An 11,284-nucleotide genomic window follows, 5' to 3' on the forward strand; every position below is an offset into this window, starting at 1 on the left:
AAAAAAAAAAAAAAAAAAAAAAACCACCACATATGGGAAGCCAGGCATGCTTGGTTAAACTCAACTGCCCTTAAATTGATTCAGTGACACCTCTAGAACAGATGCCATCACCTGGCTCATCTGAATTTCCACTTAGAGTGAGCTCAGCCTCTGTTTGATCTTTGTCTCCACAACTGAAAAATAAAAACTGCTTAGGGACAAAAGGAGACACCAAACCAACATAGCCCAGATCACCTTCAACCTCTGACCACCTCCGACCTCTAGCCACCTCCCTTTGGCCACCTGTATTCCCTACCTTTGTCTGGTTGTCTTCTGGATTTCAGGCTGGCTGATACGTTCTCCCAACGTTCTGCATGGGACAGCAAAGCTCTGTAAGGATGCCATCAAATGCAGGCTGCCCTGTGTCTATTTATACCTCTGCATCTCAAAATTAAGTGTGATTTTGAATCTGAATTCCTTCACCAGGGGGTAGTTTTTGGAGGTATGTAGTCTCTCTGAGAGATGCTTTGGATCAACTTCAGAGTATTCTCATTGTGGAAGGCTGCACTGCGGTGCCCCTTGTCCAGACCCCTGGGGAACAGAAGTCTCCTCACAGCAGCCCCCTGGGCTAGGAAAGAGTCCTATCAGCTGCCCACTCCAGGAGCTGCTGTTTCCCCAGAAGGAGAAGGGTGACTGCCTGATAAATGAAATTGCTGTGCTTACGTGGCATGCATCCACACGTTTAAGTCTCATAACATTGTCCCCATTTCTAGATGAGAACTGCCACCCTGAGAGGCACAGAATCCTGCCTGGCTCTCTCTGGCACTAAAGCCACACAATACACCCCTTCTCTCCCAGCAGTAATTGCTGGCCACCCTGACTGTGTCTTCCCCACTGTTATTTGGGCCCCTTTATCGACAAGGAGGGTCTTTCTAGGGCAATGTGAGGGGCTGCTGAAGTGCTGTCTTCTGCTGTGGATGGCTGCCCAGGAGAGCCTTACCTCAATGGCTTCCTCCTCTCCTGAGTGTTGGAGGGACCTGAGGGGTTGCTAATCACCTGCCAAAAGTGCCCTTGAGATCCAGGCCCCTAGAAGTTTCCACAAAGCAAAGGATCTCTCTTCTTTTGCCTTTTTACTTCATTTACCACACACCATCTGGTTTGAGGAAGAGGAGAGATGAGCTTGCAGAAAGTTCCCCATTGGAAAGGAGGGGACAAGCAGGGGACAGAAGCACCCTACAGAAGTAAGATTTGCAGAACTGTTAGGGGAAAAAAAAAGAAGTAAGATTTGCAGGGAATTAATTCCCTGGCGGTCCAGTGGTTAGGCCTCCACACTTTCACTGCCGAGGGTGCAGGTTCAATCCCTGGTTGGGGAACTAAGATCCTGCAAGCCATGTGGCACAGCCAAAACAAAACAAAACAAAAAAAAGATGTGCAAAACTGTTGGAGGGGAGGGGAAGAAGTAAGATTTGCAACAGCTGGGAAGTGCAGTGCAAGAGCCAGTATTTCCATAAACCAACTACTATCTCTAGTAAGAAGAACACTGATCACGTATGACATGTTTAAAGGGGTTTGCTGTAAAAGTGTTAGTTGTGATTATTTATATACTCAGTGGATCCAAAAAAGCTTGCTATGTCCATCAAAACTGTTAGACCAGTTGTTCTCTTTGCAGTGAATGGTCCTCAGAATTTGCACCCAGCGCTGGGCAGGGCCCTCTGTTTTCCTGCAGGCTCTCTGGGCATCTGGACACAGTCTGGACATTGAGAAGAGAAGCATTTGGTGCCAGGCTCAATGGCTCAGGCATAAGAGCTGGCCTTTACTTTTGAGAATTTTTATCAGAAGTCTTCAAATCTTACAAGTTGTCACATTTAAATTCACAAACCTCAAATGCTTAGGAGTCTCTACCCACTCATAAGATATAGGAAGAGGACAAAAATACGAATTTCATGAAAACATTCTTTGGTGTCTTGGAGTCGTTGGTAGTCACAGATAACTCACTGCCAGAATGAGTGCTGCCTAGGGAGAAAACAGGGGCTGACCCCATAAAGGAGTCTTAATCCCACACAATCCAGCTTTTGACCCTGGACTCAGAAGCTAGACAGTTGGCCTCATTAACATTAGGATATCATTGAGACATCCTAATAAAACCAAACTTGGAGTTAACCCCAGGTTAGAATGTAACTTTAACAGGTGTCAACTGCCTGCGTTTGCACTTTGGAGGTGGTGTAGGTTGTGTTGCCAGCACGGGGCGCTGTAACAACAGCAGCCAGACACACAGGACCCAATGTCTTCTTCCACCCACCCTGAGATGGACTTCATTCTTCATCTACTTGTGTGGGTTTATCCAATGGTTCCTGATAAACTGTTTCTGTGGGGGGATGGATGGGGGAACCCTGATTTGGAGCACTTGCTGAATCCCATAGTCTAAATACTCCCACCATGGCTGATTTCAAGCTACCAACAGTTTAATAATTTGTTGGCCAAGTTCCAGAATATTTAACAATTGGTTCTCAGAAGCCAGCCCTCACCAGCTCCAGCACACCACCCAGAATATTTAACAGACAAACCCAACCATGTGTTTCCCATGCCATCTTCCTTGGATGTTCACTCACTCATCCAGCATTCATTCACTCCACAAATACCTACTGAATGCTGTACTGGTTTTTTTATTGCTGCTCTAACAAATTACTACAAGCTTAATAGTTTAAGACAATACTCATTTATTAGCTCACAATTCTTTTGGTCAGAAGTCCAACATGGTGTGGCTGGATTCTCTGCTCAGGGTTTCACCAGGTTAAAATCAAGGTATCAGCGGGGCTGTGGTTCCCTCTCACCTGGGACTTGAGGTCCTCTTCCAGGTTCCCTGACTTTTGATAGAAATTCATTTTCTTCTCTTGCTTTCCAGTGTGGCATCCTCCAGAGGGGCCCCAGCAACAGAGGGTGGAGAATTCTCTTGCTTCTAATTTCTCTGATTTCCCCTTTTGCTGCATCTCTCTCTAAATCTTCTGCCTTCCTCTTCTTTTTCTAAGGGCTCACATGATTACATTGGGCCCTTCCAGACATCCAAGGTAATCTCCTTGGTTTCAAGTCAGTAATCTTTTTTTTTTTTTTTGCGGTATGTGGGCCTCTCACCGTTGTGGCCTCTCGCGTTGCGGAGCACAGGCTCCGGACGCGCAGGCTCAGCGGCCATGGCTCACCGGCCCAGCCGCTCCGCGGCATGTGGGATCCTCCCAGACTGGGGCATGAACCCACGTCCCCTGCATCGGCAGGCAGACTCTCAACCACCGCGCCACCAGGGAAGCCCACAAGTCAGTAATCTTAATTACATCTGCAGAATCCTTTGTGCCATTCGCCAAGGGGCAAAGGTCATGAGAGCCAAAATTCTGCCTACTGGTGCCTACCATGTTCCAATCACTATTCTTGGCATTTGGGAAACTTCAGTGGACAAAACAGACAAAATGCCCGGCCTTCGTGGAACTTACATTCTAACTAGGGATATAAAACACTTAAGGCTTTCAGTCACATATACACCCTCATAGTTCAGATTTCTTTTGCTTGGGCGTTAATTGATTTTCTGCCTTTCCCCCCCCCCCACCCCGCTAACCAGGGAGGCCCAAGAATTTGTGGAGAAGTATGAAGGAGCCTTGGGAAAGGGGAAAGGCAAGCGACTCTACGCCTATAGGATGCTGATGGCTAAGGTGTGTGGTGCAGAGGCGCAAGCCTGTGGGGGGACTTGCTCAACTCCTGAATCTGGGTGACCATCAGAGTGCCTGCCCAGCTTCACCATTTGTGTCCACCTCCCCCAGAATCCTGAGCATGAGGTCCAGTCAACCATTCCAATTTATCCAGGAATGGAAACCAACCGTATCCTGTCCATTTCTCTCTACTTATCTGTGAGGGCTTCAGTATACTTGAGACTTGTTTCCTCTCCAGTGAAGAACTAAACTCACAGAATTAATGATGTTGAATCCACTGGGATCTTATTTTCCAAGCCCCCAAATCAAGACTTTGATTTGGTGGAGACCCAGAGGGCCATGGTGTAATCAGGGTCATACAGAAGGACAACAGTAGTGTCGACGGGGCATTGGGGGCAGCTCTGGTTTATTGAGTTATGCCATAACCTGAGCTTCTGATTCAGGCTAGGGTAATGATCTCTAATTGGATATTTAATGTGGAACTTATGGAAGTATTCTTCCTTTACCTACTGATCTGAAAAACTATCATTTTCATTCACTTAATTCTTGTATAGGGCCTTTTTTGGAGCTTTTATTTGAATTCATCATTTCAGCTATTGATTAATTCTAATGGCTCATAGGGCTTCCTCCTTTTACCTTTCTTTCTCAGAAATGTTTTGGCCAGTCTTGCCTATGTTTCCATATGCATTTTGTTTTGTTTTGTTTGCATTCTTTTTTTCCACATGCATTTTTAAAATCACTTTGCCAAGTTCCAGTATAGCCCATTGAGATTTTGATTGGAAATTTTTAAAAATCCTTGATTTAATTTGGGAAGATTTATCTGTACAATATTTAGTCTTTACATCTAAGAATACCATACATTTCTCAAGCCTTATTTTTACAACCTTCAGCAAAGTTTGTCATTTTCTTCGTATAGATCTTTTCCATGTCATATGTTATTTCTACAAAATTTATGTTTTGGTTGCTTTTGTGAATGGAATCATTTTTCCATTTATTTAATAACTAGAGATTCCTGGTATGTAGGAAAGCTACGTATTTGAATATTATTATTATTATTATTATTATTATTATTATTTTGCGGTACGCAGGCCTCTCACTGCTGCAGCCTCTCCCATTGCGGAGCGCAGGCTCAGCGGCCATGGCTGACGGGCCCAGCCGCTCCGTGGCATGTGGGATCTTCCCGGACCAGGGCACGAACCCATGTCCCCTGCATCGGCAGGCGGACTCTCAACCACTGCGCCACCAGGGAAGTCCTTGAATATTAATTTTTTAATCTGATTCCCCTGTTGTGCTCCCTTATTAGTTCTAATCATTTTCATTTGATTGTGTATGTAAAGGTGTTTTTCTTGGGTTCTTCTAAATCATTCCTGTCCTAAAGTGTGGGTTAGCAATCCTAGAATAGTTTCAATTGATAATGGTGATAATAGGTCTCTTTGCTTTTCCATTACTTTAATGAAAATGGCTCTACTGTTTCACACTAAGTTGACAGGAGTTGTTGCCTTGAAATAGATTTTCTTTCTCCCAATAAGAAATTATCCTTTTATTTCTAGTTTAATGACTTCCATTTTATTGCAAATAGATGTTAGATTTTATTAAATACCTTTCCCTTCTGTTCATAACTTACTTTTATCAGGCACATCTGATTTTTCAAGTATTTTATTTATAATTTTTACATAAATTTTCATAAAATTGATTTGAATTTATGTGTGTACATATGTGCACGTACACTATCTTGGCATATTTTAATATTAGGGCTGCACTTGCTTTATAATATTAAACGAAGAGCATCACCTCCTTTTTATGCTGTAAATCAGTTTGTACAGCTCATTCATTTTTTTGGAAATTTGAAAGATGACACCCTTAAAACTGTACAGATCAGGAAGCATTTTATAGAATATCTTGATAATTTTTTAATGTTTTTCCAATTGGTGTAGTCAAGTTTTAACTTTTTCTTGGGGTCATTTTGATATTTTATATTCTTCCCCAAACTTGATCATTTCATTAAGATTTTCATATGTATTAACAGAAAGTTGCATATAGGTAGTCCCATAATTTTTGTCATTACATTTTACATATGTTGAGTTTTAATCTCTTTTATTCCTAATTTTGTTTTTTTCTTCCTTTTCAGTTCCTGACAACTATCTATGGGTCGTTTATTAATTTTATCTAAAAACCATTTACCACTTAACAACTGCACACTCAGAAGTTTTTTCCCAATTAAGGAATGTGTTCTTCAAATATACCTGGTCTATTCAATCGTGTTTCTATTCAAACAGTTCTAGCTTCTTTGTTAGCAGAAGGATGGCTGCCAACTCTCCATTCTTTGTATTTACTTTCCTTCATGGTTTTTAATTCTTTGCTTTCTCTCTGCATTCTCAAAATTTTCTCAGGTTTATTCTCAATATCATTGGATCAATTTTCTTCTGTCTCAAAGTGTAATGTTTAGTTTCATTCTATTACTGAACTTTTAGCAACCTTGTAATCAATCCTTCCATACTTCACCTGTAACCTTTTATTTTTTTTCTCCCCCAACCACGCCATGCAGCTTGCAGGATCTTAGTTCCCCGACCAAATGCAGAGTCCTAACCACTGGACCGCCAGGGATTTCCCCTCCCGTATTCTTTTTTAACTCTCTAAGTGCTAACCTGTACTCTAGAGGCCATATTTTTTGTATCCTACTAAGAATATTGAGCCATCTCTCAAAATTTAATTGTGTGTATCCTGGAGGAAATGCTTTCCAAAACTTTCAAAGAACGGGGTCACTTTTTCCTTGTCTTGACATACTACTTCTCAGGCTTCACTGGTTGTCTTTAGTTATTCAGATCCAGATTTCATCCATGGACAGGATGTGCCTGTGTCTTGTTCGACCACTGTTTGAAATCTTTTTTCCTATGTACAGCTGACTAGCAAGATGACACGCACAGCTAGTAACCCAGTCTGAGGACAGCAGCTACCATCTCACACAGCTCTGAGGAAGGGAGTTGGGGTCTTCTCCCGCCCACGCCCAAGCTCAGTTTTCTGATTCTCTAAACCAATGAAGGAAAGAGCTTCAATGCAGAGCTTCTCCCAGGCCTCTCTCTGCCTCTGCTCCCCACCCTCAGGCATCACCTTTTCAGGCCAAGATGCCCACAGCCTTGAGGGGCTGTCAGGTGGTTGCCAAGTGACCAACTGGCAGGCTATGTCTCCAGGGGCCTCACTTGACAACATTCATTACTCCATTGGTACTCTGCCTTGCAAGGCTATATTTTATACTGATTTTATCAGCACCCTGACAGGGGATCTGTCTCTCGGGGGAGGACTCACATTAATAAAGCTTATGAGACTGATATATAAAACCAGATACCAGATTACTAATCTATAAGGAGGAATAACTGGTGCAAGAACTGAAAAAAAAAATTTTTTTTTTTTGGCGTTACGCAGACCTCTCACTGTTGTGGCCTCTCCCATTGTGGAGCACAGGCTCTGGACGCGCAGGCTCAGTGGCCATGGCTCACAGGCCTAGCTGCTCTGCGGCATGTGGGATCTTCCCAGACCAGGGCACAAACCCGTGTCCCCTGCATCGGCAGGCGGACTCTCAACCACTGTGCCACCAGGGAAGCCCAGTGCCTTTTATTTTTGATAGTACAGTTAGTTATATGGGAAACTAAACCATAATCCCAATTCCAATCCATTAATTTGCAATGAAAAAAATTACTGCCATAGAAATCAAAATATTCACAGCCCAGGTGATCCGCAAATGCTTTCCTTAGAGACAGACTTAGATGAGAAGCCAAATAAGCCAAAGATGGTTTTTGAGCACAGAATCAGAACTAGGGAAGGGAGAGGAAGCAATGGGGTTGGGGTGTCCATGTCCACCATCTGCCATTCCCCACATCCCTTCCTGTCTTAGGGAGATCTTTGTCGTTATTATCAACCTGTCTTTTGCTTATGAACCCCTCTTCTCCTTGGCATCTGTGAGCATTTCCCTCTTCTGACAGGTGGTTTCCTTCCTTATACAGTAATTATCCAATCATGATATAGTCAAAGCCTTCAGGTTTGGAAGCTCGTCTGATCCCTTCAGATAAAATTTCCCTTTTATCCTTTAGCGAATTTACAAAGGAAAATCTCATTTCCTTCATGAATAAGTTCTTTTGAGACCTTTGTAATAATAGAAACTGATCTGAGGATTTTCTCCCTACATCCTCTTTGCCGGCTGTTTTCTATGAGGTGTTTTTGGTTTTTTTCATTCCAAATCGATTTATTTCCAGGGGGTGGGGATGTTGGAGAGAAGCCCCTTGAAGAGTTGACAAACTTTCACGCAGCCAGCAGACAGACAGCTATTCAAGTTTCTGATTGGTACAAAGTGTCGGAGCTGGAATAGACCGCGGAAAGGGGCATAATGCCTTCCCAACTACTTTTAGAAAAACAAAAAACAAAAAACAGGCTGCTGTTTCACTAGAAGAAGAATGGGAAGCCACGGGCTGAGATCTCTTTACCACTTCTACCAGCCTTGTAGTTTAGCAACAGTTCCTATCAGATTAAGGCACTTGGCTGTCTGCCAAACGTAGGTATGAGAGTTATGAAATTTCTTTTTTCTCTTGAATTTTTGGTTTAAGATGAAGGAAGTTGTATCAGAGTTTGCTAAGCCAATTTGATTCCCCAAATCAGAAATTATACACAGATTTTCTAAGTTCATATGTAAAGTGTCCAAACCTGAAATTTTATCAGCACTATAGACAAATGCAAAGTATTGTGTTGCCCTTGCTTCTCTCTGACTCACACCTGACTTTGGAAAGTGAAGCTGTGCGTATCCACCTCTGACAGCCTAGGCTCAACAGCTCCAACATGGCAGCCTCACCCACATGTCAACATGTCAACATCCACATGCACCTCCATCTTCCCCTCCAGGCCCCAAGGCAGCGTGTTAATGAACTGAGGGTGTTGCCTGTTTAATTTCAGAAATGGGTCAAGTTTAAAAGAGACTTTGATAATTTCAAGACTCAATGTATTCCCTGGGAAATGAAGATCAAGGACATTGAAAGTGAGTATTTTGGTGTCACTGTTTTTAGTTCCTTTGCTGAAGGGTTTTCCAAGGGTTTGGACTGTGTTCTTGACTAACTGATTAGGTTATGTTATAGGTTCTGTTGTACTAGGAAAAAGATGAAAGCAGAAACTAACACACCATTGTAAAGCAATTATATTCCAGTAAAGATGTTAAAAAAAGAAAAGAAAAGAAAAGAAAAAAGATGAACTTTGGACTAGTCAGACCAAAATTTAAGATGTGCTCCTTCACATCGGTTAAGCCCTTTTTTTCATCTAGAAAAAGAAAAGGGATGTATATTCCACAGACTGACATGAAAATTGAATCCATCACACACGTAAAGTCCTCCTTTATGTTAATGTCCTTCTGCAACACTTACATCCACCATCTTTCTCTCTTCAGGTCACTTTGGTTCTTCAGTGGCATCATATTTCATCTTTCTCCGATGGATGTATGGAGTTAACCTCGTCCTTTTTGGCTTAATATTTGGTCTAGTCATAATCCCAGAGGTAAGAAAAGAACTGCTTACAACTTCAGATAGTGTTGAGGCTTATTGTGACAGCCATCTTCATTTATATAAATCAAATACTCTGTTTTACAAAAAATCCGTCATTCATTTTAAATTCTGTGCTCACATCATTTGCCCAGATAGCCGAGTACAAAGAATGGAACCAAATATTTCCATTTCTGAATTAACAGGTGGACCCTACATTTTTCTACCTTTCATTTTACTTTAAAATTAGTGGAGAATTAATATCTCAGTGAGGTTTTTTTCTCTTTCACCTTGAAAAAAAAAGAAATAGAATGCATTATATCATAATTTATTACACCAAAGAAACCCTGCATTTGAATAGCACTCCTCACTGTTCTCCCAGATACAATCTTATTATGGGTGTAGGTAGATCCTTACCTATAGCTTAGTAGTTGAGAGACAAGAAAGGAACAAGTGACCTGTACAAATTTACACAATAAATTTGTGGTGAATGAGATTCCAGGTTTCCAGAGTGTTGGCCTGGGGCCTTTTCCAGGGGTGCCTGTGGTCCATTAGCGCTTAGCACAGTAATTGCTACAGTCCTGCCTGAACCGTTTGGTGCTTGTGCTGGGTACACAAGTGGATTTACCTTTACAGCTTACAGGGTAATGATATTTATGCATTTAATATTTTTTCCTTTCAGGTTTATTTATTGGCTCTATGATAGTTTACTGATTCCTACTTTATTACAAATGATTCCATGAGAATATTAGAGTCAACTCTATCTGTAATCACATCTTTGGGAAACGTTCCTGAACATCTATTTTTCACAAAATTAAAAGACTTCCATGGAATGTGAATTAAATCAGATTAGTTAGAAGAAGTTGAGGGCTTATTATAATAGTACCTGGTAGCAAAGGAGTGTTACATTATTGATAAAACCATTGAATTCTTTTCTACATTACCCAAAGAGTGTACTTACAATTATGTCATTAACTAACCTTTATATTCCTTTATGTGCACACCTGGAAATCAAGGATTATGAGTCAGTCCACTTTGTCCTATGTATATATTCTTAAGCCATTGCCACTCTCCAATACAGAGATAAAAATTTTATTTTATTTTATTAAATGATTCCATATGAACATCTGTTAAAATTTTTATTTATTTTTGGCTGTGTTGGGTTTTCGTTGCTGGGCACAGGCTTTCTCTAGTTGCAGCGAGCAGGGGCTACTCTTCGTTGCAGTGCGCGGGTTTCTCATTGCGGTGGCTTCTCTTGTGGAGCACGGGCTCTAGGCATGCGGGCTTCGGTAGTTGCAGCACGCAGGCCCTAGGGTGCACGGGCTTCGGTATTTGCAGGCTGCAGGCTCAGTAGTTGTGGTGCACGGGGTCTAGGGTGCGCGAGCTTCAGTAGTTGTGGCTTGCGGGCTGTAGAGTGCAGGCAGTAGTTGTGGCACGTGGGCTTAGTTGCTCCACGGCATGTAGGATCTTCCCGGATCAGGGATTGAACCTGTGTCCCCTGCACCGGCAGGCGGATTCTTAACCACTGCACCACCAGGGAAGTCCCCAGAGATAAGGATTTTAAACCTTCTGGCAAATGTGTACAAATGCTCTTGAAAATAAATCTGGTTCTCCCCAGTATTGTCAGAAGTTAAATAGAAGTTTTACTTCTCCTCCATAACCAAGGAGGAGAGAGTTTTCCCCAGTAGTCACTGGGGAAATTTACTCTCACAGACTCTTTGCTTTCTTCCTGGGAGTTTTTGATTCCAAATGGATTTATTTCCATGAGAAGAGATTACATTTAAATGCTGTAGGCCTATGAGACATCACTAGAATTTTGCTATACAGTGGTCCAGAAAGGCAGTGTTTTGGGAAAGGTGAATAATTTTAAAAACACTGAGGGTTTTTTTTCTCAAAGAAAACATTACATTTTATATAATTTATATAAATTGATATAATTTATAAATATTTCCTATCAAGGGGACATTTGTTTGAAACAATGAAAATTTAGTGATTGCTGCATTCCAATGAAGCAGCCAATACCTGAACTGTCCAGGAAAGAACACCTTGATTTGATTGGCAGGGGTTTGGGAAGCCGTCTTGAACTAGGATGGGAGAAAG

General features: G+C 41.9%; 1 protein-coding gene across 1 annotated transcript in view; it reads left to right on the top strand.

Moving 5' to 3' along the window:
• The window catches only part of TMC2 (transmembrane channel like 2), an 84,617-nt gene that overhangs the window by 32,186 nt on the left and 41,147 nt on the right, over positions 1-11,284 (top strand). Inside the window, exons 5-7 of the mRNA XM_007465381.1 lie at positions 3,584-3,674; positions 8,610-8,691; positions 9,094-9,200. Of these exons, the coding sequence (XP_007465443.1) occupies positions 3,584-3,674; positions 8,610-8,691; positions 9,094-9,200 (280 nt within the window). The remainder of the gene's footprint in view (positions 1-3,583; positions 3,675-8,609; positions 8,692-9,093; positions 9,201-11,284) is intronic.

The sequence above is a fragment of the Lipotes vexillifer genome, unplaced genomic scaffold, assembly GCF_000442215.2.
Source record: "Lipotes vexillifer unplaced genomic scaffold, Lipotes_vexillifer_v1.1 scaffold875, whole genome shotgun sequence".
Taxonomy (NCBI): Eukaryota; Metazoa; Chordata; class Mammalia; order Artiodactyla; family Lipotidae; genus Lipotes; species Lipotes vexillifer.